A 27,193-nucleotide genomic window follows, 5' to 3' on the forward strand; every position below is an offset into this window, starting at 1 on the left:
GTTTATACAGGTACGTCACAACCTGATGTAATATACAACCTTTAATATGATTTGGACTATAAGAGGTGCAAATGAATCTATGTGTTAGAGAGACATAAGACATTTTAACTGATGTCTTGGATATAATGGGAATTGTATTCATTAGAATGGAGTTGATAATAGTCAATTTGGGTCTCCGCAAATTTATTGGGTTCTATTGGTGGATTGTTATCTGGCAGATTAAATTCTACATGACTAACTCCCAAAGCACACTACATAAAGGAATGTCATCATGGTTTCTATAGCAGCCAATAGTAATTAGTTATTTGTAATGGAAACCATTAGTTTTTATTATTTATTTTCAGTAGGGTATTGGCTCTCGAACTCCCAAAATAGCAACGCTGGCGCAATGTTGCCCCCTTGTGGTAACGTTCGAGTTACTGTCAGATGAGATGGTCACATCTAGACATCTAAACATGTCTGTAAGATGTTTATTGTGTGTAAAACAATTTCGAAAATACTTATCAAATGTCAAACCATTTCGCAGTAGGCTGCCTATACAGGGCTATATCATTAGCATTTACAAATATTGGACATCCCTTTCATTTATATTCACTCTCAAAAGACACAAAATCACAAATTTTCGTGCATTAGACCCAAGTTACCCAAGAACGTGAGACACCCGCGGGACATCCTCATTTGGACAGGTGCCCACCCTTCTGAGCGACTTTACCTGTATCTGGTGCGCACCTCGTGACTGTTTTAACATCATCCGGCACTTATTACTTAATGCTTGATGTCAACATTGCGGCAAAAATGCCGAACTGATTTTATTCGAAAAACATTGTCATCAAAATTAAGCCGTCGTTCACGCCGATGGCACGTGATGACCGATTAGTCCTCTTCCGGTTGTGTTTCTATGGAAACCGCATTGTTTGAGGAAGAACTGCAAACTTCGTCGTAGCCTATACTGCAAAATAACAGATACGAGAGAAGGTAAAATTGCATATATATCAAAATGGCTCGGTGTTTGCTTCCCACACTCGTGTGGCAACACAAACGCTGAACCTTAGTGATCTAAATGACTTCATTTTGAAGCACATCAATGCAATATATTTATTCCAGTATTTTTTTCAGTGGTTAAAGAAAATGCCTACCTCGTCGGGGGCCTTTAAACCTCATGGGGCCGATGCTTTGCAGAGGTACAATGCTTTACCTCCTATACCAACCATAAAGGTCGAGGGGGGGAGGACAGGGTTCGACCTCCCAGAGCACCGACAGACTCTGAGGAGAAGATTTCTCCAACATAGTAGAAGTAAAGTACAGCAGCAACAGATCCAAAGCATGATGTAAGTCATTTTAATCTTCAGTGCTGATGTCATTTCTGTTCACTGTAACTCCGACGCCTTACGTTTTTTGCCACTTTGAATCACTTCATTGATTCGATCTTATTTGCTCTCTTTTTTACATTTTAAAAATAAAGATATTTGTTTTACTAGGTCAATTGTTTGTAATGGTTCTTGCTCGTTTGATGTTGCTTTGAACACTGTGGTGCTTTAAATATCAATAACAGCTTTATATTATAATAAGAACACATTCTAATGTTGATATGTGGAATTAGAGCTGACAGGGCAATGCAAACTTACCAAAGGATCCAGAGAGCCGGACCAGTGGCTCCTCGACCCCCTGAACCAGAGCTTCCCTCAACCGTATGAAACCTTTACTTGATCATACATTTTACGTAATGCAACACCATTATATATCATTTCAATTTTTGAATTGTGATTGTTAATGAACCTTATATTTTTTCTAGATGATGAGTGAAAAGAGGAAGGAATATGTATGTTTTTTTCCCTTTTTTATCTCAGCTTTTATTATTATTTCATTTCATTTTCTCTTACAAATTGTTTTGTCTTTTCCTCCACTTTTCTCCTGTAGGAGAACTTCTTGCGTCTTAAAGAATGCGTCGAACTCAGTCCAGTCGCACCCTTTCAGCCACAGTGGCTAGAAGGCATGCTGGCTCGAGTATCCCCTCAGCTCCGTCAGGGGCCCGGAAGACAGAAGTTGCTGGAGCAAATATGCGAAGAGGTCAAAGAGAACTATCAAAAAGTGATAATACAGTACAAAGGTGTGTTAAAATCACTCAGGCTCTGCTCATTTTCCTTTAAAAAATGAAGATAAAATATTAGTTAACTTAATTTGCTCTTAATGTTTTTCATAGTAAATAGCACATTAAGAGACCCAAGGTTAACAGACACAGATCTTCCTCAAGAGTCTGGTGTATTTCCAGAGTAAGTGTGCAGGTTCCTACTAACGAAATCTATTTATTTGCTTGTTTACATTTCTGTAAATGAAGTGTTGTCAACACAACTACCAGTAGTCAAATTACAATTAGGAAAATAACATACACACACAGAAATACATAGATTGACAAACATGTAAAGAATTGGGTTGATAAAGTACAACAGGACAATTTTAATGATGAACAAAAATTACCCTTTGTCAGGATTCCAGATTATTCCTGTCCGTGGCATGACAGTTTTGTGCAGAGCCGAAAAGAGATACAAAAAAATCTACACATATTACATCCAGCCATGAAAAGCATCTTGGATATTTGTCACAACACATTCTCCCATCTGCTCCTCATTGATCTCTCAGACTGCAGGTACTGTATGCTTTCTACATCTATGCATTTAAAAAGACAATCCTTTATAATCCATGCTGTATAAGAAAAGCAATTTTTAATGTTCACCTGTTGAAATCTCATCTTGGAACTTGTCATAAAGGTCGACAGGGCCTATAGACTGTCAAAGCCTGAAGAACAAAGTGGCTGTGGAGTGTCAGAGAGTCGAGGAGAGGCTTATGAAATCTTGGTTCCCCCAAGTTATTCACCTTCTTACCAGCAAAGCCATCCTTCAGGGAGTTAAACCCAGAAAGCTTGACTCCTTTTATAACTGTGCTTCAACACTAATATCCAATAAGGTAAACTGAGGTTTTTTGAGACACTTTCAGATCTTGGAATGAAAATTCTGTTATTATTTACTCACCCTTAAGTCGTTTTAATTCTGTATTCATTTATTTGTTCTGTTGAACACAAAAGAAGATGTTTTAAAGAACATGGAATTCTGGGGAACCATTGACTACCATTGTAGTTTTTCACCTACTATGAAAGTCAATAGTGCTCTAGAACCGTTTGGTTCCACACATGCATCCAAATATCTTTCTTTGTGTTTAGCAGAAGAACAAACTTTATAAGGGTTTGAAACCACTTGAGGGTGCAGCGTAAATGATGACAGACTTGTTATTTTTGGATCAACTATCCCTTTAATTTTCTGGTATTCTTTCTGACTACTTATTGTATAATTGATAAGAAACAAACGGTCTGTTTTACTATTAGCTGAAGATCCTAGTTGAGAGGAGTGTGGTGGCATTTGTCGGCCTCTTTGATCCATTCAACATCAGCAAGCTCCCTCTTTTCAAAATGGACTTGATTTTCGATGATGAAAAGATGGATTTCTACCCCAGCTTTCATGATCTAGAGGAGACTGTACTAGAAATGTTGAACCTCATCACCAATACCATGCAGGTCAGGAAATATGAATTATTGTGTTTTTCAGGAAATGTGTTGTCTAAGTGTATTCCGACTCCATTGATCAGATTTGATCTACATGCACATGTTTGATGTAAAGTTCTTCCTGTTTCACAGAAAGTACAGACGATCCAGTCGTGGTTAGCGGAGACAGACATCTCTATGGTGGATGCCAGGCTTCCAGATCATGTTAAGATGTGGGCACAAGACGCTGTTAGGAACGCTGTGAGGAGAAACTTAGATGGACCTGCCAAACACTTTCAGAGCTATGGTAAGTATCTCAGCTTCACTCTCACTTTACAATTGCTCATACGCTTTCTGATAAGAACAAGATTGTCACCCTATAATAAAATGTGGCTTGTAACTTGTTCCTGTGCATGTTCTGCAGTTAACACCTATGACTGGTTAGTCAATGGAACCGCGCAGGCACAAGTACAAGCATTAATGGAAGAAGAGCATTCCTTTGAAGAGTACACTAAGGTCAGTCTGTAAATATATTGATACATTCCTATATATTCCAACGGATTTGTGTTGTTTAATCTGTCTGTTTTTTCTTCTGCTGTGTTCCAGCAAGTGGAGTGTTTCAGGGCATTGTCACAGGAGATATCTGGACTTCCCTCTCTAATACATTTTGACATGGTACGGCTTGACTGTGAGGAGCTCAAGCAAGGCCTCGCAAAAAAAGCAGATGCATTTTCCAAAGCTCTTGTCGGAAAGCTTGTTACCTCACACCATCAATCCAGTCTTCAGTGAGATATGCTTCGTCAATGTTAATCACGTTCTCTGGTTTACATTTCTCAAAGCAAGTGAGGGTAAAGCATGATTTTGTTTTTTTCTAGGATCTGTAATGAGTTTGAGATCATTAGAGACACGGCTTTCAAAGTCCCTGAGTCAACAGAGGAAATGACAGAGATGATTACTTACATCGAACATGTGAAAACTAAGGGAATACGGGAGCTCAACAACAGGATAAAAGTGAGTATTTCAAGATGACGTGCACCTATTTACTTGTACATATACACACTGTGAATAACAATTGAAATGACAACGAACTGTTTTTTCTTTTTCTAGGAAATACAACACAGCTTGAATTATTTGTTGGCTGTTCATATTTTTGATTCAGAGCATCTTGAAATAAATGCCGCAGTGCTGCTCTGGCCAGAAAACATTTCCCCGATCTTTAACCAAAGTGACAAGGTGATATTTTAAGATATCTGGTGATTTTAATATGCTTGTTTTTAATGTATCTAATATTGTCTGTTTAATAGACAAAATTACCTTTTCTTATTGCAAGTAGATGTACTGTACACAATCTGATTTTGCAGGTGATGGAAGAGGCCAAGTGTAAAGGTCAGCAGGAACTTGTGGGACGGAGAGAGAAGCTGTTGCTTGAGTTGAAGAAAGTAGGCCGCAGAATGGAGGAATTTGCAGAGTGCTCTGAACTCGATATGATGCAACAGGTATATTGCAAATTGAAATGCTAGGCCTTATTTATCTCTCCAGTTCTTCAAACTGTTCATCCACAATGAAAATCAAAGCAAATGTCTGTCAGTAGAATCTGTGGCGTTTGGGTCAGTGACGTCATGCCTTCTGTTTTGGGGTAAAACAGATGCAAGAATTACATTTATGAGCTCTCTATGATATTATAATTTTTTTATCCTATTTGGACGTTGGGAAGAAAAATAACCATCTACTTTTGTTATATGTGCAACATAAATGGACGATGTGCCTAAGATCTCCTTTTGTGTTTCACAAGAAAATACGGTCATGGAACGACATTGGGACTTGAGATTTATTTCGCTTCTTTGTGTTCCATTTCCTTTTTCATTTACAGTATGCTACTGATGTCAGAACAGTGCAGAAAAGAATTCAGGATATTGAGGATTCAATTGTCTTCATCAACAAAGAGGAAGCACTTTACAAATGGGACCAAACCTTTTACCCAGAGCTAGAAGTAATGAAAGAAACTGTCGAGCCCTATCAGAAGCTCTTCAATGTGGTTCTCAAATGGCAGCGCACAAAGAAGAGGTTTGAGAAATCACTAGTTGTGAGAATCATGTTCCAAGGTTATTTAAGTTGACTAAAATTTAAACTTTGAAAAGGTTCCTGTTCATTGAAATCAAATAAAACATTGACCTAAAAATGGTTTGAATACTTAACTGAAAGAAAAATGTCAATGTTGCCTAATGTTTTTTAAATCTTATATAGCAACATAAAGAATAAACTAATACATTATAAAATGATAAAAGCATAAACCAAAATTGCTAAAACTTTAACAAAAATAACACAAAGACTAAAAATCCAAAAATAAAAGCTAATTTGAAAATAAAACTAATTCAAACTAAACTCCAAACTACAGTAACTCTGTCATGTCCCTGACATGGTAGACATGGTGCTATTTTGTGTCTGGACTACACCTTTAGCTATCACTAATGTCAAACAGAGTCAACTATTTTCTCCAAGAATTGCCTTAAAAGAAGCTTACTCAGTTTTGTCCTGTGAGTTTAGATGGATGCATGGATCGTTCTTGGATTTGAATGGTGACAGTATTGAACAGGAGGTTGAGGAGTTACTCAGAGAGATATACAAGATGCTGAAGTCCTTCCAGCAGAAACAAAAGAAGGCTGAGCAGGATAGAGAGAAAATCAAATGCGTAAAGAGGAGGTCCAAAGAAGAAGAGGAAGAAAAGCAAGAAAACAACACTATTCTCATTTGCTCCAGTGTTCTGGATCAAGTCAAAGAGTTCAAGGTAGGTTTCAAACTAATTTTATTTTATTGTGCTAAAGAGATTTTCTCTGATCAGATTTCTCCATTTTCATCAAACATTGCTTTACAGGAGTGTATTCCATTAGTTTCCATTCTGTGTAACCCCGGCATAAGACCTCGACACTGGGAGCAGATGTCAGAAGTCGTGGGCTACGACTTGACGCCCGACTCAGGCACCACTCTGCAAAAGGTCCTCAAACAGAACCTCTCCTCTTACTTGGAGCTGTTTGAGAGTATCAGTGTAGGAGCCAGTAAAGTAAGAACGCTGTGGTTTTAAACATATCTCAGTTCTCTGCCATAAAGAGCCAACTTATCTTTTTAAAATATGAAACCTAACGTGTCTAACCCTCATTTAGGAGTTTGCTTTGGAGAGGGCAATGCAAAACATGGTGGAGGTCTGGGATTCAGTGTCATTTCAACATTTTCCATACAGAGATACTGGGGTGTCCATCCTCTCATCTGTGGACGAGATCCAAACCATGCTGGACGACCAGATTGTGAAAACTCAAACCATGAGGAGTTCTCCGTTCATCAAGCCTTTTCAGAAAGAAATCAAGGTCAGTGATTCTTCAATTTACAGAAGGTTTGTGCTAAACATGTCAAATGAAACATATTAAAGATCTTGTGATCTTCCTAGTCAGAGGAGTAAAAGAAATCTTTGTTTTCTCTATCATGGATAAGAAATATTCAGATGTTACTGAAAGCACAACTGTGTTTCTTCACATCAGGCCTGGGAAGAGCGTTTGATACGTATCCAAGACACAATAGATGAGTGGCTGAAGGTACAACGTCAGTGGCTTTACCTGGAGCCCATCTTCAGCTCAGAGGACATCATGAAGCAAATGCCTGAGGAGGGCCGTCTCTTTCAGATTGTAAACAAGCACTGGAGGGAGGTCATGAAACACTGTGTGAATGACCCAAAGGTGCCACAGATACCACATACAACTCACAATTCTTTTAAATTGCAAATGTTCCACGGTTACAGGGTTTGGATGGGTATGGTAGCATAAAGTGAATTGACTTGCCTACAGTACTAACATTAACGTCCCATTTTGCTTAGGTTTTGCCTGCAACCTGTCTTCCTGGCTTGTATGAAAAACTACAAGAGTGTTATGTCCTTCTTGAAAACATATTGAAAGGCCTGAATGCATACCTTGAGAAGAAAAGATTGTTTTTTCCAAGGTAATTTAACTGGATTTTCAAATTTGCATGTTTGAAGGTGAAGTGTGTCACTTGGAGCTAAAATAAATACTTTCATTCCCAGGATAGTAAAATGTTAAAGTAAATGTAATTTATTTAATTTAGCTGTCAAAGCATTTTGCTTTTTTAATTTAAGAATTCCAATGAGACCTACACAGCAACATCGGCTCGACAAATTGGATGCATTTGGCCCGGAACGGGCGGGCCTATCTGTTTTTGTTAGACCAATTTCAAAGTGATTTGAAACAAAAGTGCAATTTCATTTAGTAACATAAGTGGCAGAGAAATAAAATGCTAAACTTTTTAGTTCCTTAATCACTTCATTGCAAACTGCAGTGCCATCTTATTTGTAAACTTGTAATTTTTTGTTTCTAATATTTCTACACTTGAAAGATTCTTCTTCCTGTCAAATGATGAAATGCTGGAGATCCTCTCTGAAACCAAGGACCCTTTGCGAGTACAGCCCCACCTGAAGAAATGTTTTGAGGGCATTGCCAAACTGGACTTCCTGCCTAACCTGGACATCCAGGCCATGTACAGCAGTGAGGGCGAGCGTGTGGAGTTCATCCAGCGGATCTCCACCTCTGAAGCACGAGGAGCTGTGGAGAAGTGGTTGTTGCAGGTGGAAGACATCATGTTGAAGAGTGTCAGAGACGTGATCAATCGCTCCAGGCTGGTAAGACTGGTTTTCCCTACAACAATTCCAAATTCAAATTCTTGGATTTCTCTGAAATGTAAGTCTTTAAAACGTTTTATGCATAATATAACTTTTTGTTCAGGCTTATCCAGAGACTAAGAGGAGTCAGTGGGTACGCCAGTGGCCTGGTCAGGTGGTTCTCTGTACTTCTCAGATGTATTGGACGCTGGAGGTCCATGAGGCCATACGAAGTGGAGCTAATGTAAGGAACTACTCTGTGGATCAGTGGATTGTGGGCTTAATCTGTATGTGTTTGACATGTTAATCTTGTATGATTTAAAGGGTCTGAAGAAGTACTATGAGCAGCTTCAGAATCAACTGAATGATATCGTGGAGCTGGTGAGGGGAAAGCTGCCCAAGCAGACACGCACCACTCTGGGAGCTCTGGTGACAATTGATGTGCATGCCAGAGATGTTGTCATGGAAATGATTGAGAAAGGTTTGCTCGCTTGGATAAATCTTTATTGTTGCATATTCACCCTTAAAACAGCTATATGTGTATAGAAAATATTTTGAGAAATGTCTCAATACAATGGTTTTAAATGGAGGCCAATGTTGTTAGATTGCCAATGTTTCTTCAAAGTATCTTCCTTTGTGTTTTGCAGAAGAAAGAAAGTCATAAATGTTTAGAACGAAATGAATAAATCTTGAAAGAATTTTTATTCTGTAATTGTGCTTCTTCTTTATCAATTGTTTCAGGTGTTTCTAGTGAGACAGATTTTCAGTGGCTCGCACAGCTACGTTACTACTGGGCCAATGACAATGTTCGTGTACGCATCATAAATTGTGATGTGAAGTACGCTTATGAATACCTGGGGAACTCTCCTCGACTGGTCATCACACCCCTAACAGACAGATGCTACCGAACTCTGGTGTGTTAAAGCACTGACTCACATTATACAATTTATTATGCTGGTGCAGTGCAGAAGATGCTGAGCTACAAAATTAACCAACAACATTAAAATTACCTCTTATAAATAAATGCTGTATATACCTTTTTTGGTCACAGATTCATTTTTGATATTGTGGTGTATTACTTTTTCACAGATCGGGGCATTTTACTTGAATTTGGGCGGAGCTCCTGAGGGCCCTGCAGGCACAGGCAAAACCGAAACCACCAAAGATCTGGCCAAAGCCCTCGCTGTGCAGTGTGTGGTGTTCAATTGCTCTGATGGGCTGGACTATCTAGCCATGGGAAAGGTAAGAGGACCTTATTTATACAGTAAATGTATCCTATTTGTTGGATCACGAACTCTTTAAAGTAGTGGCTCTAGAAACCAAACTGGTTTGCTAGTTTAATCTGGTTAAATTGGTGTCCCAGTCCAACCAGATGAGTACTTTCATCTTAAATGTACACAGTTATTTTAAACTCCCAAGTCATACGTTTTTTTCACTGATCTCGCAGTTCTTTAAGGGATTGGCATCTTCGGGAGCCTGGGCATGCTTTGATGAATTTAACCGGATCGAGTTGGAAGTTCTGTCGGTGGTCGCTCAGCAGATCTTGTGTATTCAGAGAGCCATTGAGATGAAGCTTGAGTATTTTGACTTTGAAGGCACAGAGTTACGGCTCAACCCCAACTGTTTTGTGGCCATCACTATGAACCCTGGATACGCCGGGCGTTCTGAACTTCCGGATAACCTCAAGGTGCTGCTGACTCCTCCCCTTTTGTTTTTATTTAATTAGCACAAAAGTGTTTAATATGGCTATAATTGTTCTGCTTTTGCATTGTTCAGGTCTTATTTAGAACAGTGGCAATGATGGTGCCCAACTATGCACTGATAGCTGAGATCTCCTTGTACTCATTTGGCTTTATCAATGCTAAGCCTCTCTCAGTGAAGATTGTGATGACATACAGACTGTGCTCTGAGCAGCTCTCTTCTCAATTTCACTATGACTACGGCATGAGAGCAGTTAAAGCAGTGCTGGTGGCGGCTGGGAACCTCAAACTCAAATTTCCAGATGAAAACGAGGATATACTTGTAAGGACATGGTAGACCATCAGCACATTTTTTACTATATTACAAACTGGATGAAGTTTAATCGGTTATTTTTACTCTGTTGTTAGCTTCTCCGGTCAATTAAGGATGTTAATGAGCCCAAGTTTCTCTCTCATGATATTCCTCTTTTCAATGGAATCACCAGTGACCTGTTCCCAGGAATTTCTTTGCCCGTGGCTGATTATAAGGTATTTATACAAATACAATTTGCTCCATTTTTTATTTAAATTAATTTTGAAGAATTTCATTGCAATCTTTGTTTGTATCCACTAGCTGTTCCTGGAATGTGCTCATGAGTGCTGCAGAACTCACAATGTGCAGCCTGTCAAGGTTTTCATAGACAAAATTATTCAAACGTATGAGATGATGATTGTTCGTCACGGGTAAGCTTATGACCTCACAGCTTCTGTTAAATCGTGGTGAAATAACAGCTCTCTAACTAACTGTGAACTACAGCTATAGATTATATCAATAAAAGAACTGTCATCCATTCATCCAGTCCAGTGTATGTTGAATTTCAACAGAAATAAATCTAGGAATGACAGCCAACAGCAATGTGAAAGACTGAAAGAATGCAAAGATTTGGAAAAAATCCTAAAATCCATGTAAAAACATTAGCATTGTTTTGTTTAAAACATAAATATGAACCTGTTTGCTTTGCAGTATTCAATACCGTCAAACATTGCATGTTTTTTTTACCCGTTTTGCATTTTCTGCAAATATGCAAATAAAAACATAATTTTCATTTGGAATTTGGGAGAAATGTTATGATTCATAGAATAAAACAATTATGATAATTTGATTTAATCATGTTCCTATGGTAAATTCTGAAAAACTGAAAATAACTTTGGAATGGTCTGTCAATATGTGCCCATTTCACACATAACGTATTTCACATAACATATGTTTCATAGGTTCATGCTTGTCGGCGAACCGTTTGCTGGAAAAACCAAAGTTCTTCATGTTCTCGCAGACACTTTAACTCTAATGAACGAAAGGGGCTATAATGAAGAAGAAAAAGTTGTGTTTCAAACTGTCAACCCTAAATCTATTACGATGGGTCAACTGTTCGGTCAGTTCGACCCTGTATCACACGAGGTCAGATCTCATCTTCTACAATATATGAGATTTAAATCCTGTCTGCTCATTAAATGTTTATTTACCTCGTTTCTTCAGTGGACTGATGGAATTGTAGCAAACACCTTTCGAGAATTCGCATCAGGTGAGACCCCCGACAGGAAGTGGGTGGTGTTTGATGGACCTATAGACACATTGTGGATTGAGAGCATGAACACTGTGCTGGATGACAATAAAAAGGCAAGTGTCGCTTATAAACGAGGAATGTTTTTTTTGGCCTATAGGTATTCGAAATTTAAATCAGTTTTCATGATATTTTGTCATTTTCCCTTCATTTTAAAATGTTTTAACACGTGAAGCAAAAAATAAAATGTATTTATTTTTAGTTGTGCCTCATGAGTGGGGAGATAATCCAAATGTCCAGTCAGATGAGTCTGATTTTCGAAGCCATGGATCTGTCACAAGCTTCTGTGAGTCAGTCACTCTTAGAATTTAATACTAAACTTTAGTGCTCTCTAGAGCCACTTATGCTTTTATTTACTATATCATAATAAAAATGTAACCCATTTGCCCACGTAGCCAGCCACAGTGAGTCGCTGTGGAATGATCTATTTGGAGCCGTCTCAGTTAGGATGGACTCCTCTGGTTCAGTCATGGATGAAAATGCTTCCTGAGCCCCTTCAGACACCAGACAATTCTACATTACTGCAACAGCTCTTTGACTGGCTGCTTCCTCCAGCACTCAACCTGTTACGAAAACACTGTCGGGTACATTTCTTTCCTTTGATAAATGAATTGATCTTGGCCATTTCTGCCGTGTATCATATAAACACATTAGATTATCTTTGATCTGGCCTGCTTGACATTTTGTCTGCTCTCATGTGACCTACAATAAACACATTAGTGTGAGGTTATTGGATAACTCTTCTTTGTTTTCCAGGAGGTTATTCCCACCAGCAACAGTAACACGGTCGTTTCTCTCACACGGCTCTTTGAGATACTCCTGTCTGAGCCTTTAAAAGAAGATCCAGGGAATAAAAACATACGCACATGGATCATGGTACAGTAAATATTCGTACAAAAGAGCCTTTCGCCAGGGGCAGTTCTAAGCTATAGTGGATTTCGGTGGCGTAGCCCAGAGACCATACTAGTGGTGAAGCAAGTCAGGTCCGGGCCCATATGCAAAAACTTTTAACGGACCGCCTCTTTCTGTTCGCGTCCGCTTTCCGCATTACTGGACATTGATTGTTTAATTAACCCTCCTTTTTTAAATGTTAATTTGGGTCAATCACGCTCAAATAGTAACGGCAGACCCCAAGGGAGTGCAAACTCCCAAGCGCTAGAAAGAGGGAGAAAGCGTTGGCACCATTAGAAATGTGGTTAGTGCACTGACATATCGTGTCAATCCACAGCCTGATCCGAGTTGGTATCCCCTTTTTTTTTATAGCACCTTTTGCCGGTCCCAGTCCCCTGTCTCTAACCAGACCTACCCTGTCTTTTCTCCACTGTCTTGTCAAATAAAGGCAAAAATCCTCCCAAAAATAACTAACTATAATTGGGTTTCGACACAGTAAGGTAAACAAGTGATGTTGTACATTATACAATGATAGTGTCAATTATTATATGTATTTAAATTTGTAAATAAATGACAACTAATTGGGACAATGAAGTCCTCTCTACTACCCTTAACCTCACCATACACTTTATTATAAAACACCTGTTCAAATATTTTCTTCACTTTGTTTAAAATAAATGCCTCTATGATCTGATGTGTGATGTGAATGTAGATCGGCAAAAGGTGGATTGGATCTTGCATGTGTAACGTCAGCTCTACTTGTCACGTGCCACAGAAGCTGCTTGGAGAGTGACGTTGTTTTTATACTGTACTGTTTACATATTGTTTTATACTATATTTTATTTTACGATGAAGGACCCACACGCACTTGCCCATAGGTAGACGCACAAAAGACGCAAAATGTAAACGGCCACTAAGTGATTCGTAAACGGCACTGTAATAAAACAATCAGGGCTTTACTGAAAACATTCAGGGCTTCAGCCCCCTTAGCCAACCCCTAGCGCCGCCCCTGGTTTTCGGTACCTGGTTCAATCGGTAACATTGATTATTTTGCACTACTCAGGCTGCTTTTGCCTTCGCTTTGGTGTGGTCTGTTGGTGGTTGCTGCGATACGGACAGCCAAAGTCGATTCGATCAGTTTCTGAAGGAAATTGTGTCCGGAAAAGCAGAAAAACATCCCATACCTGTGTCGAGATGGGAATGTCCGTTTGATGAGAAAGGTCTCGTGTACGACTATAGTTATGAGGTTAGTATATAGCAGCAGTTCAATTATTTGAAATAGAAAGTGATTATTTCTAAAAAATTATACATTTTCTATTCACATTAAGTTTAAAGGGAAAGGTCGATGGGTCCATTGGAACGAGTCAATAAAGAATGAAGCATTAGGGGACAAGAATACAAAAGTACAAGATATCATCGTCCCCACAATTGACACAGTGCGATACACTTATCTAATGGATCTCTGCGTTCAGTATGGGATGTAAGTATGTTTGACAAACATTTCACCATTTAGACTTATAGATGTAGTTTAAAACTGATACTCGTAAATCTTTGGTTAAAAAAAAACCAAAATCAGTTATTGAGCAAATAGAAAATCTGTGTTCAAAACTGTCTCTTTACCTTCTCCCTCATTCACAATGATAAATGTATTATTATTTTTATTTATATTTTTTAATATATATATAAACATTTATATAAACATATACTGTTTACTGTATATACAAATGTTTAAATGTTTTTTGTCATGTGAACAGGCCTCTTCTCCTTGTTGGCCCCACCGGCACTGGGAAATCTGTTTATGTAAAAGAAAAACTAATGAACAATCTGGACAAAGATCTCTTCCTTCCCTTCTTCATCAACTTCTCAGCTCGCACCAGTGCCAATCAGACCCAGGTAACCTATCCCATCACTGACCACTCTGCAGTAAGTTAGTGTAACAGATACTGTAAAAATAAATAAGCAGTAACCTTATTAATAAAGCTTTCTTTTTATCTTGTAGAACATTATCATGTCCAGACTAGACAAAAGGCGGAAGGGAGTATATGGACCTCCTATGGGAAAGAAATGCATAATTTTTGTGGACGATATGAATATGCCTGCAAAGGAGGCGTTTGGTGCACAACCTCCAATTGAGCTGCTTCGTCAGTATTTTGACCATGGAAACTGGTAAAGAACACAGTAAACGTTTTAATACGCAAGCATTAACAATCCTTTTGACGTCTAACTTTGCAACTATCATGCTTTGTTCCAGGTATGACCTGAAGGAAACTTCGAAAATCACATTGATGGACATACAGCTGATTGCCGCGATGGGTCCCCCTGGTGGTGGGAGGAATGCGGTGACCCCTCGGTTCCTTCGCCATTTTAACATCTGCAGCATCAATTCATTCAGCGATGAAACCATGGTTCGAATTTTCTCGAATGTTGTGGCGTTTTACCTCCGGACCAATGATTTCCCACCTGACTGCTTTACGCTTGGGAATCAGATAGTCAGCGCCACACTTGAAGTGAGTTGTATATTTTAGAGAAAAATAAGTTCTATTTTTCTACTTTGATTTCTCTAATCTTGTTCTGTGTTTACTGTGTGAAACAGGTTTATAAAAAGGCCATAGAAAATCTCCTTCCCACCCCGGCCAAGTCTCATTACACTTTCAACCTGCGAGACTTTTCACGTGTGGTGCAGGGCTGCCTGCTGCTGAAGAAAGAATCGCTTTCAAACAAGCGAACAATGATTCGTCTTTTTGTACATGAACTGTACCGTGTCTTCTACGACCGGCTTGTGGACGACAAAGACAGAGCATGGCTTTTCACTCTTACAGGAGAAATCGTAAAGCAGCACTTTAAGGAGAGCTTTGACACGGTCTTTGAACCTCTTAGGGAGGATAACAAGCCTGTACGTAAAAAGGTTAAATAAATAAAGTGTATACGTTTTTGAAGATACTGTAGATGAGTTTTCGGTTTTGTTTCTCCTCAGCTTTGTGAAGAGAACATGCGGAACCTGTTATTTGGTGATTATATGACACCTGACGTGGATGAAAGCGAGCGGCTCTATGCTGAGGTTCCCTCCATGGTGCGCTTTGGCGAGGTCGTGGAAGCTTGTCTGGAGGAGTACAACCAAACCCACAAGAACTGCATGAACTTGGTCATATTCCGGTAACCCTGCTGTTCAAACTTCTAATATGACACCGAGCACGAGAGAGAAAGCAAGAGCAGAAATCCCCCATTGTGTATCTTCTCCCTTGTTCATGTAGTTATGTGCTGGAGCATCTGTCCAGGATCAGCCGTGTGTTAAAACAGCCCGGGGGAAACGCCCTGTTGGTTGGGGTCGGAGGCAGTGGACGTCAATCCATCACCAGGCTTGCCACTTTTATGGCTAATATGACCCTGTTCCAACCTGAGATCTCCAAAAGCTATGGCATGAATGAATGGAGAGATGATCTCAAGGTATTGTACAGTATAGTTAAAGTTACACCCAATCTGTGATTTCTCAACCTGTTGTCATGTATCGTTGTGTTGTCCAGCGGCTAATGAAGAATGCTGGGGTTAAGGGCCAGAAAATGGTGTTCCTCCTCACTGACGCTCAGATAAAGGACGAAGCCTTTTTGGAGGATGTGGACAGCATTTTAAACACGGGAGAGGTGCCTAACATCTTCGCTGTGGACGAGAAGCAAGAAATCATGGAGGTACTTGCAAATTAAATTTATGGGTTACGTTGGAAATGTATGACATTTTAATAATATTTTTCTCTCTGTGTCAGGCTGTGCGGCCCATTGCTCAAGCTGGGAATAAAAATGTGGAGTTCAGTCCTTTGGCTCTGTTTGCTTATTTTGTGAATCGCTGCAGAGAGAACTTGCATATAGTGGTAGCCTTCAGTCCAATAGGAGATGCCTTCAGAAACCGACTGAGACAGTTTCCCTCTCTCATTAACTGCTGCACCATAGACTGGTTTCAGGTGAGACTGGCAAGGTCATGGAGGGGATGGTTGTGTTTCTAAATACAATATATTTTGTACTGTTAGAATGTAAAATTGTGGTAAAGAGTACATAGACTTTTGCTTGATAGATTGATGGTGATTTGTTAGAAGTTGAAGCATCATCTAAATGGCTAAATGTTCTTTGATCAGTCTTGAATATAAACTGTACGCCTATCTGAAAGTGAATCTAAAGCTCACATTCTGATCTTTACAGCCATGGCCTGAGGAGGCTTTGGAGCGAGTGGCTAATAAGTTCTTGGAGACATTGGAGCTAAGCGATCTTGAGCGACAGGAAATTGTGCCAATCTGCAAGACCTTCCACACTTCTGCCATTGACTTGTCGCAAAAGTATAATGTTTATATAAAACCTTATAAACTGTTAACTAGTTGCTAAATTACATGTACTTTCTGATGTTAAAGAGACAGTTCACCCTCAAGTTGTTTCAAATCTTTTTACATTTCTCAGTTCTGATGAACACAGTGAAAGATATTCGGAAGAATGCGAAACAGTTCTTGGTCACCATAGACTACCATAATAGGAAAAATGACAATGGGAGGCAAAAGTGCTCAGAACTGTATGCTTTCCTACACTCTTCAAAATGTGTTCTTTAGTGTTCAAAACAAAGAAATTTATAAAGCAATTTTTCAATGGTGGCCAATAACTGTTTGGTTACAAGCATTCTTTCTCTGTGTTTAAAAAAAAATATTTATACAGATTTGAAACAATTTGAGACTAAATGAAGACAGAATTTTCAGTTTTGGGTGAACTTTTCCTTTAAGCACGGTTTGTTCTAACTTTACTTTATTTCTGCAGGTTTTTGTCAGAGCTGGGTCGCCATAACTACGTGACTCCTACCTCTTACCTGGAGCTCATCGCTGCCTTCAGACTTCTTCTCACTCAAAAACGTGACACAGTCATGAATGCTAAAAATAGATATACAAATGGACTGGACAAACTAGCTTTCGCAGAGTCTCAGGTAATATAAAGATAGTAGATAAATGTGAACTGTCCTCTCAATTTACACAATATTGACCATTCTCATGTATTGTCTCTAAAAAATGTGAACTCTTTGTTACTATGTATAATACTTCTCATATTAAGACAAATCACTTTAATGTTTTCCTAACTATTATAAGTTGCTTTTGAGAAAAGTGTCTGCTAACTGCCTAATTGTAAATGTAAGACTCATAGCTTTTCGGGTTAAACCGAGGACATATTTTCATTCATTAATGCTGGTCTAGGTAGGTGAAATGAAGGGGGAGCTTGTCGATCTTCAACCTAAACTGGAGCAAGCTAAGATTGACAACACCAAAATAATGAAAGTAAGAAACAGAAACATCTATCTCACAATTATTTTAGGTTTTTTGTTTTTGATTAAAAAAAGGTTGACTTGCATGTATTTTACCTCTGCAGGTGATAGAGGTCGAGTCAGTGGAGGTTGAGGCTAAAAGCAAACTCGTCCGTGTGGATGAGGAAACAGCTACTCTTAAAGCCAATGAAGGCCAGGCTCTGAAGAATGAATGCGAAAGTGATTTGGCAGAGGCCATTCCCGCACTGGAGGCGGCACTCTCTGCCCTCGACACACTCAAGGTCCGATAGTGTGCTTATCAATGAAAGTCCAAGTTCAAAGTTTATTCGTCACATACAAAACCTAGTACGACATGCAGTGAAATGCTTTTCCAACTGTCCGAAAAGACTAGTAAAAGAGATAGGAAAGGAAGAAAGATTTAACTACATATAAACAATATATAAATATATATATATATATATATATATATATAAATAGTTAAGGGGAGTGGGGAAGTGTCCATGTAGGGTACAGGTTCTGTGCGATAAACATTATGTATATATATATATATATATATATATATATATATATATATCTGTATATATAGTATTATATGTAGTATACATGAAACGATTGATACGGAAAGCGTTACAAAATCATAATAAAATCATGATAGTAATGAATCCTAATTTAAATGCCATGGTAATTGGATTGTGTTGTAATATTATTTTGACAATGGACATTTAAAGTCATCATAAAAACAAAACTTCCTTTTTTTTACTTTTCATTCAGATATAGCTATATATTACCTTGCATATCTTGTTCACCTCACAGAAATGTCCATATGTATTTCCATTGGTGCCAAGGCTTGACCCCGTAATGGCCGCTTGCAGCTATATTTGTTCTGTTTGTATTTAAATACAAATGTAAAAATATTTATTGAACATTTATTTATTTTTCCTTTTGATTTCGGGGTGAAATGATTAAGACGCCTAATAGGACACAGTTAGAAAACATACAATTTGTGTGTGATTAAATGTTACCCAAAGCTTATAAAAAGTCAGTCAAAGATTTAATGCTTGTTTTTTCTTGGGTTGATGTGTGATTTCAGCCGGCTGATGTGGCGATTATTAAAACGATGAAGAACCCTCCATCAGGAGTGAAGTTGGTTATGGCAGCAGTGTGTGTGATGAAGGACATCAAACCAGAGAAAATCAATGATCCTGCTGGAACCGGACAGAAGGTCATCACAAGTACAGAAAAGTCACATCCAGTGATTTATCAGTCTTGATATTTTCTGACAGCATTTTATCTGTATATATAGATTCTTGACTACTGGGGTCCAAGCAAGAAGCTACTGGGCGACATGAATTTCCTCAAGGACCTGAAGGAATATGACAAAGACAACATTCCTGTGAGTCTGTATTGGAAATCAGGGTTTGGAGTCTTGTAAAAGTAGCTGATGTATTTTAACAGTGTTGTTTTGCGACAGGCCCAAGTGATGGCTAAAATCCGTAGTGAGTACATGACCAACCCCGACTTTGACCCCGGCAAAGTGGCGAAGGCCTCATCTGCTGCTGAGGGGCTTTGCAGATGGATTACAGCTATGGAGGTTTATGACAGAGTTGCCAAGGTGGGCAGACTCACATGACTTTAACATATCTCATGCCAAATTACTTTATCACTCGATCACTACTTGAAAATGCGAAATTTGTCCGACTGTATGTCAGGTGGTGGCTCCTAAGAAGGCTAACCTTATCGTGGCCCAGCAATCCCTGGCTACCACCATGTCCCTGCTGAACCAAAAGAGGGCGGAGCTAAAGGAAGTGGAGGATCGCTTGGCCTCTCTGAAGAAGACTCTTGAGGACAAGACTGAAGAGAAAGCTCAACTGGAGTACCAAGTGGACCTCTGTGCTCGAAAGCTGGACAGAGCCGAGAAGCTTATCGGAGGTTTAGGAGGAGAAAAGACAAGGTTTGAGCCAAAAAACGTATTTAGTTGATATTTGTGCTGAAAGAACATAAACTGAAGATCTGTATTTCTACACAGATGGTCGCACGCCGCCGACAGCCTTCAGCACACATATGATAACTTGACAGGCGATGTGCTAATATCTTCTGGAGTTATTGCTTACCTGGGAGCTTTTACTGCCAGCTTCCGCCACGAGTGTTCCAGAACCTGGGTCAAGCTCTGCAAGGTATCGACCTTCTCTGTGAATAATCGTGTATCCACATATTCAGTGTTTTTAGTTCTTCAATGTTCTTGTTCTGCTCAGTCTAAGAAGATCCCGTCATCTGATGACTTCTCTCTGAGTAAGACACTCGGCGATCCGATTCAGATAAGGACCTGGAATATTTCCGGCCTGCCCACAGACAGCTTCTCCGTTGACAATGGTGTTATAGTGAGCAACTCCAGAAGATGGTATGACTCAACCAAAGTTTTTGAAGCAAGTCTGTTGTTTTTAAAATCCTTTAAAATGATCCTCTATGTTCTCTTCGCCAGGCCTTTGATGATTGATCCACAGGGTCAGGCCAACAAATGGGTGAAAAACTCTGAACGGGAGAATAACCTGAACGTGATTAAGCTAACCGATGGAGATTTCATGAGAACGCTTGAGAACTGCATCCAGTTTGGTACTCCACTATTGCTGGAGAACGTAGGGGAAGAGTTGGACCCGTCCTTAGAGCCACTTCTGCTCAAACAAGTTTTCAAACAAGGTATTTCACTTACAACCTTGTAATATAAATGGCTGTTTTTAAGTTTGTTTGGATTGCATGATAAATTCGACAGTCAATAAGAGGTTGAAAATCAGGTTGGAAAAGAGGTTGAAAACCCGTCTTCCTCACTGTAGGTGGGATGGACTGTATTAGATTGGGAGAGAGTGTGATCGAGTACTCCTCTGACTTCCGCTTTTACATCACCACGAAGCTGAGGAACCCTCATTATTTGCCTGAGTTGGCCACCAAAGTGTGCCTGCTTAACTTCATGATCACCCCGGAGGGTCTTGAAGACCAGCTGCTTGGCATTGTGGTGGCAAAAGAAAGGTGAACTCTCCCTTTAAATTTTGAGCACAGACCATACATAGGTTGTGGAATTCATTGTTCAATGCATTTAAATCTTTTCAAAGATTTTATTTTTAAATCATTTATTATTATATTTTAACCACAACCTATTAAACCCCCTTTTTAAAGCCACACAGCACACAGTATTAGGTGTCATTTTGACACACAACACAGAAAAAATGTGTTTTGTGAGAAAATGGATGTGTGTCGTGAATATATCACAAAAAAATATGCAACTTCATGTGCACTTGGGGGCCTTCTCGTGGCGGCGAGGCCCTAAGCAGCCGCTTAGTTAGCTTATAGGGAGGGTTGGCTCTGCTTGTATGCCATTTCTGCTCTGTTTTCTTCAGACCTGAACTAGAGAATGAAAGGAATGCCCTGATCCTTCAGTCTGCAGCCAATAAGAAACAGCTTAAGGAGATTGAGGATCAAATCCTTGAGACTCTGTCTTCAGAGGGCAACATCCTGGAGGACGAGAGGGCCATCCAGATCCTAGATGCTGCCAAGATCATGTCTAATGAGATTACTAAGAAACAGCAGGTTCTTAGCAGAGCTAGTCTAGATGACATTTTATTAACATCACAGAAGTTTGTAGATTGACCACTTTGCCCTTTTGTGAAATTTCAGATCGCAGAGAAGACTGAGATGGAGATAGCCGAGTCGAGAGAAGGTTACAGACCCATTGCAACTCACTCGTCCATCCTCTTCTTCAGTATCGCAGATCTGGCCAACATCGACCCTATGTATCAATACTCTCTCAACTGGTTTGTCAACCTCTATGTCAACTCCATACAAGACAGGTGAGGAATAAATAATGCAGGTGTGTAAAAGAACCCTGATTTTACTGTTATTTATTTGTATAACGATTTGTGTTTTCCAGCTACAAATCAAAGATTCTAGAGAAGAGGCTCAAAAACCTGAATAGTCACTTCACCTATAATCTGTACTGCAATGTGTGCCGGTCGCTTTTTGAGAAGGACAAACTTCTCTTTTCTTTCTTGCTTTGCTGTAACCTTCTGCTGTAAGTTGAAAACTCAGAATTCTAATACGGGATAAATTGAGAGCAGACTTGAACAACATTGTGTATTATAATGTGGTTTCTCATTTAATAAGGGCTAAAAAGGAGATAAATTACTCTGAATTTATGTTCCTGCTCACGGGGGGTGTGGGGCTACAGACCAAAGTCCCCAATCCTGACCCAACCTGGCTCCCAGACAAGAGCTGGGATGAGATCTGTAGAGCCAGTGATCTTCCAGCACTACAGGGCCTTAAGTATAAACTCTATCCTTGCCACTCAAATATTTGCATGATAGATCCTGTGTAATTTTTAAAATTTGATTTTATTTTATTTAAAGGGAGAGTTTCATAAAGAGTCCTGAGAGTTTCCTGGCCATTTATAACAGCAAAGAGCCATACAGCACAGCTCTGCCAAATCCCTGGTGTGATCAACTGAATGAGCTTCAGAAAATGATCATTTACCGATGCCTTCGACCTGATAAGGTGAGTTGCCTCAGGTCTAATATTGACATTTCCTTATCATTGTCTTTTATGATGGAGTATAATAGAGTCCCTGTGTGTGAGTGCTGTTTATTAAATGTTTTTGTATTGTTTTAATAGATTTTTATTGTTTGCAGATTGAGCCAACAATCTGCAAGTTTGTAACTTATAAACTGGGAAAGAAATTTGTTGAACCTCCTCCGTTTGACCTCAGTAAGAGCTACGTTGACTCCAACTGCACTATTCCACTGATTTTTGTGCTGTCTCCCGGTGCGGACCCTATGGCTAGTAAGTGTTATTAAGCACTTTTAACTTAAAAGCTTTTACAGGGTTTCTTGTTTTCAGTGTTTTATGGTATGAGGTGCTGTTATATAGACAGTTTCAGCTGTAACGACATAAAAAAACGTTATGTGGCCCAAACATAACTTCTGGTAGACCTCTGCAAAGAATCAATAACTGTTGATTTTTTTTTTATTTCATTCATATTAATAAAAAGTATATATAAATTAAAATGTAATGTTGTAACCAATTAAAGACCAGAAGTTAACTTTGGGCCAGGCCCGGTGCCTCCGATGAAACCGTCTATATCTGAAAGAATACAACATGCAAGCAAACACTCCTTCCATTATGTTTATTTTTCCATCAGAACACGCAAAAAAATATTTTCCTACTTTTATAGAAATATTAAAATATACCCATTCCTCAATAAATAAGAGTCTGTAAAGTTTGGATTTTAAATACAATAAGAAAATATTTATAATTATAAATGTTATTTTGATTGAAAGCAGAAACTGTTCTTTCATTTAATTTTTGTAAAATATTCTTCATTATTAGTATTCTGTAGATATTTAAAAAACAAATATTGTTTATGACAACAGTGTTTTTTTATACTACATTAATGCCTACATCACGATTTCATCTCATGTGATATTTCTAAGAGCTTCCTCATTCAAGCCTTCTTCCCCTCTCCCTATTGACACAGTTTGGTCCAGCACACCTAATTAAAATACTTTTACATTCATTTTATAGGTCTGCTGAAATTCGCCAATGATAAGAACATGGCTGGCTCCCAGTTTAAATCCATCTCTCTTGGACAAGGTCAGGGTCCCATAGCTGTGAAGATGATCCGCTCGGCCATGAAAGAGGGCACCTGGGTGTGCTTACAGAACTGTCACCTGGCAGTGTCCTGGATGTCCACTCTAGAAAAGATCTGTGAAGACCTCAGTCCAGATTCCTGCCATCCAGAGTTCCGTCTGTGGCTGACCAGCTATCCATCACCCATGGTACTTTGTTATTTTGTGTTTATGGCCCTAAAAAGATTAAAGCGTAATAGCCGATATCATTGGATTGATGGTGAGTCTTGCTCTCAGTTTCCAGTGACCATCCTGCAAAATGGAGTGAAGATGACTAATGAGCCTCCCACTGGCTTGAGGTTAAACCTGTTACAGTCCTATCTTTCTGATCCTGTCTCTGACCCGGAGTTCTTCAGTGCTTGTCCTAACAAAGAGCAAGTAAGTCAAATCCTTCTGTCCGGTCGTATTGCATCTCCCTCATGTTTTGGATGTAATAGTAAATACCACTGACTTGTGTTGTGTAGGTCTGGGAAAAGCTGCTGTACGGAGTTTGCTTTTTCCATGCTCTTGTCCAGGAAAGGAAAAAGTTTGGCCCATTGGGATGGAACATTCCTTATGGATTTAACGAGTCAGATCTGCGCATTAGCATCAGACAGCTGCAGGTAATGGACTGTGTATAGATTCAATTCGCCATATAGAACTTTAGAGACAACACAGTCAGCTCTTGAAAAAAAAAATACACCAATAATGCAGTTCTGAAAAACAGTTGTTTTTTTACACTTGTCTTTGTGCATTTTTATTAAAAGTGATTTGTAAAACACAATTATTAGTAAAGCAAAGTCCATTGATTTAATCTTTTTCTGTGCCGCAGCTCTTTGTGAACGAATACGAGGAGGTTCCTTTTGAGGCCATCACGTATCTGACAGGAGAGTGTAACTACGGAGGGCGCGTGACAGATGACTGGGATCGTCGGCTGCTTATGACCATCCTGGCTGACTTTTACAATAAAGACATCATCGATAACCCACGCTACTCCTTTTCCCCCAGCAGCAATTATTTCGCTCCTCCAAAGTCCATATATGAAGACTATGTCGAGTTTATTAAGGTATAGCTTTATGCTTTATGAGAACTCTGATGACACTAACACTGGTAAACATGATTTAATCCATCGCACGTTCGACAGAACCTGCCTTCTGCTCAGCATCCTGAGGTGTTTGGTATGCACGAGAACGTGGACATCTCCAAAGACCTTCAACAAACTAAACTGCTGTTTGATTCGCTGATCTTGACTCAGGGCGGTGGATCAAAGGGAGGAGGCAGTTCTGGAGGGGATAGTACACTACTTGGCATTGCTAATGACATACTGTCTAAAGTAAGTAAACAATCATTCATCGTATTATAAATGGTTTTAGGAAAAACAATAGTTTGTCAAATGTGAGAAAATACGCTTTTTCAGAGGAGCAAATGATTTATTGAAACTTATTGAAGCTGTTGGTCATGTGCCGTAGCTTCCAGGTAACTTTGACATTGAATCAGCTCTCATCAAATTTCCTGTGCGGTATGAGGAGAGCATGAACACAGTGCTTGTGCAGGAGATGCAGCGATACAACAAGTGAGTTCAGATTTTGAAGTATATTTCTGTGGGTTCCAAAAATCTTGGGTTTAAAACAAAATTAAGGAAATAATCATGAAAAATTATGCAAATAAAAATTTCGCTGCGTTCCTTCTGAAACCTCTTATCTCCCTTATTTCATGATTTTCACTTTTGTTATAAATCATTATTATTAGTCACCCTTTATGTTTTTCACTAGGTCTTGAAAATATCTAGCCAACGAACAGTATTACAAAGTGCTTGTCAAAGTTGACAACACACTATTTAATCATTTAAAAATAACAGTGTTTTTCCATTTCCTGTAAAACAGCAAATTTGTACTTCCAAGGTTTCAGAAGGACAGCACCTATATTAAAGATTCTGCATTATTTTTTGGCATTAATGAAATATAAGAAAATCTGTGACACTTGGCAGTGAACTAAAGGATATTTCCAACTACATTAAAATGTTTTTAGGAAAGCAAATATATCAGTCACACTTTTCCTTCTGCTAATAATATAATTTGTAACAAAAAACATTTAAAACAATAAAACCTTTTCACTTTCGGTCTTGGTTTTAAAGCCCACTTTAGATACAATCCACATATCACTGCGGTCCTTCTGAAACCATATGTAGTTTATGCAATAAATCATTATTATACTCACCCTCTATGTTTGTCACTGGGTTTTGTAAATATCTAACCAATAAAAAGTGTTAAAAGTGCCTGTCATCTTTGACAACAGAAGGACAGCGACGATATGTAAATAGGTGTCTGAAACAGCATGATTATATTCTAACATTGTTCTCTGTGTTCTCTTCCATCAGTCTGAGTGGCACTATACGTGTGAGTCTGCAGAACCTAATAAAGGCCATTAAGGGGCTGGTAGTGATGGATGCAGAGCTGGAGGCTGTAGCTGGGAGTCTGCTGGTGGGAAAAGTGCCAGAGAAATGGGCCAAATGCTCCTATCTCAGTCTCAAGCCACTGGGCAGCTATGTCACTGACTTCCTAGCCCGTCTCAAATTTCTGCAGGTTAGTGACCTCACCTGTATAAAGAATACATTAAACCATTGTGTATTTTTTTTGGAAGATCTATTGACAGAAAAGCAATATAATATACATAACTATGTCTTCAGAGGTGTATAAAGACCTAACATATCAAAGTGTTATGTTTTTATACCTTAGAATGAGTTATTTCTATCTACATACACCGCAGGTCCCCTCACACGGAATGCTCCATGTTGTTTCTACAGTAGCCCTAAACGTCTGTCTGTTGTTTATTTTTTTTACAGGATTGGTATGACTCACAAAAGCCCCACGTGTTCTGGCTGTCTGGGTTTTTCTTTACTCAGGCATTCATTACTGGTGGCTTACAGAATTATGCCAGGAAATACTCCATCCCTATTGACCTTCTAAGCTTTAATTATGAGGTATTCTTTGCAGAAACGGCATTCTTAATACAAGATGAAATTGAGGGCTGATTGGCGCTTTTTATTGCCTCAGGTTTTGCCTATTGACAATGCAAACTCTTCTCCTGAAGATGGGGTTTACATTCATGGCCTTTTCCTCGATGGAGCTCGTTGGGATAGAAAAAGGCAAGACACATCGGAATATAAAAATTGTAATTTCACCTGAAATGAATTGTGAAAAATGTAAGCCATTTATTATTTGTGTTTTCCTTTCAGTGGAGTTTTGGCTGAACAGTATCCCAAAGTTCTATTTGACGCAGTTCCTATCATATGGATCAAACCAGGTTTGTGAATAAATCAATGTCATAGGAGGATTATTGATTAAATTCACTCGGTTTTCCAATTCCATTATTCAGTGACGTTTCCTAACCTGTTTTTAGTTGACAAGAGGGTTATGGAACAGCCCCACAACATCTATGTGTGTCCCCTCTACAAGACCAGTGAACGGAAAGGGACACTGTCCACCACCGGCCATTCCACAAACTTTGTCATCAGCATGATGCTCCCTACCAGCAAGCGCCCTCAGCACTGGATCAAAAGAGGCGTGGCCTTACTCTGTCAACTGGATGATTGACACTTAACCTTTTGCCTTCTAAACCAGCACTTTATCATTATATTGTTCTCTCATGTGATTTTGTAGTATTCCACTTTTTAACCACTTCCATTCAAATCTGCAATATAAAATGTTTTGAAAAAACTAAATGCAAAATAAAGTTTGTTTACGAAAAGCCAGAACCCTCCCCCAATCTGGAAACTCACGTGATTGGTTGAGCCAGTGTTGCTATGTAGCACTGTGCAGAAGCTCAGATAAATAGAGCAATGTTTTGAATCGCCACAGTGTTTACACTTGTCAGGGAAATGA

General features: G+C 39.1%; 1 protein-coding gene across 1 annotated transcript; it reads left to right on the plus strand.

Annotated features, from left to right (window-relative positions):
* The first annotated feature begins 621 nt into the window (after positions 1 to 621).
* On the plus strand, positions 622 to 27,050 carry dnah12 (dynein, axonemal, heavy chain 12). The gene is made up of 74 exons (XM_056733296.1): positions 622 to 975; positions 1,117 to 1,328; positions 1,601 to 1,688; positions 1,793 to 1,819; positions 1,918 to 2,107; positions 2,201 to 2,270; positions 2,486 to 2,644; positions 2,766 to 2,961; positions 3,377 to 3,565; positions 3,686 to 3,839; positions 3,957 to 4,048; positions 4,139 to 4,317; positions 4,408 to 4,543; positions 4,640 to 4,765; positions 4,894 to 5,028; positions 5,403 to 5,596; positions 6,077 to 6,317; positions 6,405 to 6,590; positions 6,691 to 6,891; positions 7,063 to 7,257; positions 7,395 to 7,516; positions 7,928 to 8,210; positions 8,314 to 8,433; positions 8,514 to 8,670; positions 8,931 to 9,103; positions 9,279 to 9,431; positions 9,637 to 9,876; positions 9,966 to 10,211; positions 10,298 to 10,417; positions 10,503 to 10,612; positions 11,144 to 11,327; positions 11,406 to 11,546; positions 11,693 to 11,776; positions 11,886 to 12,074; positions 12,247 to 12,366; positions 13,445 to 13,627; positions 13,710 to 13,861; positions 14,136 to 14,274; positions 14,381 to 14,547; positions 14,633 to 14,888; positions 14,975 to 15,274; positions 15,356 to 15,534; positions 15,633 to 15,825; positions 15,903 to 16,064; positions 16,139 to 16,333; positions 16,569 to 16,702; positions 17,169 to 17,331; positions 17,597 to 17,677; positions 17,769 to 17,945; positions 18,755 to 18,886; positions 18,968 to 19,057; positions 19,136 to 19,276; positions 19,374 to 19,615; positions 19,691 to 19,838; positions 19,917 to 20,062; positions 20,144 to 20,358; positions 20,493 to 20,685; positions 21,054 to 21,243; positions 21,331 to 21,503; positions 21,584 to 21,724; positions 21,817 to 21,975; positions 22,059 to 22,203; positions 22,338 to 22,488; positions 23,230 to 23,483; positions 23,571 to 23,711; positions 23,798 to 23,935; positions 24,145 to 24,378; positions 24,457 to 24,645; positions 24,782 to 24,885; positions 25,690 to 25,894; positions 26,155 to 26,292; positions 26,366 to 26,457; positions 26,548 to 26,615; positions 26,712 to 27,050. The coding sequence occupies exons 2-74, from the start codon at positions 1,129 to 1,131 to the stop codon at positions 26,903 to 26,905; spliced, it is 11,904 nt and encodes a 3,967-aa protein (XP_056589274.1). The 5' UTR covers positions 622 to 975; positions 1,117 to 1,128; the 3' UTR covers positions 26,906 to 27,050.
* Positions 27,051 to 27,193: the final 143 nt, after the last annotated feature.

Source organism: Triplophysa dalaica, chromosome 20, assembly GCF_015846415.1.
Source record: "Triplophysa dalaica isolate WHDGS20190420 chromosome 20, ASM1584641v1, whole genome shotgun sequence".
Classification (NCBI taxonomy): Eukaryota; Metazoa; Chordata; class Actinopteri; order Cypriniformes; family Nemacheilidae; genus Triplophysa; species Triplophysa dalaica.

Coding starts and splice junctions, on each gene's coding strand:
- dnah12 (XM_056733296.1), top strand. CDS start 1,129: ATGCCTACCTCGTCGGGGGCCTTTAAACCTCATGGGGCCGATGCTTTG. Junction 7,258..7,394: donor ACTGTGTGAATGACCCAAAG/GTGCCACAGATA, acceptor CATTTTGCTTAG/GTTTTGCCTGCAACCTGTCT. Junction 16,065..16,138: donor AGAAGCAAGAAATCATGGAG/GTACTTGCAAAT, acceptor TCTCTGTGTCAG/GCTGTGCGGCCCATTGCTCA.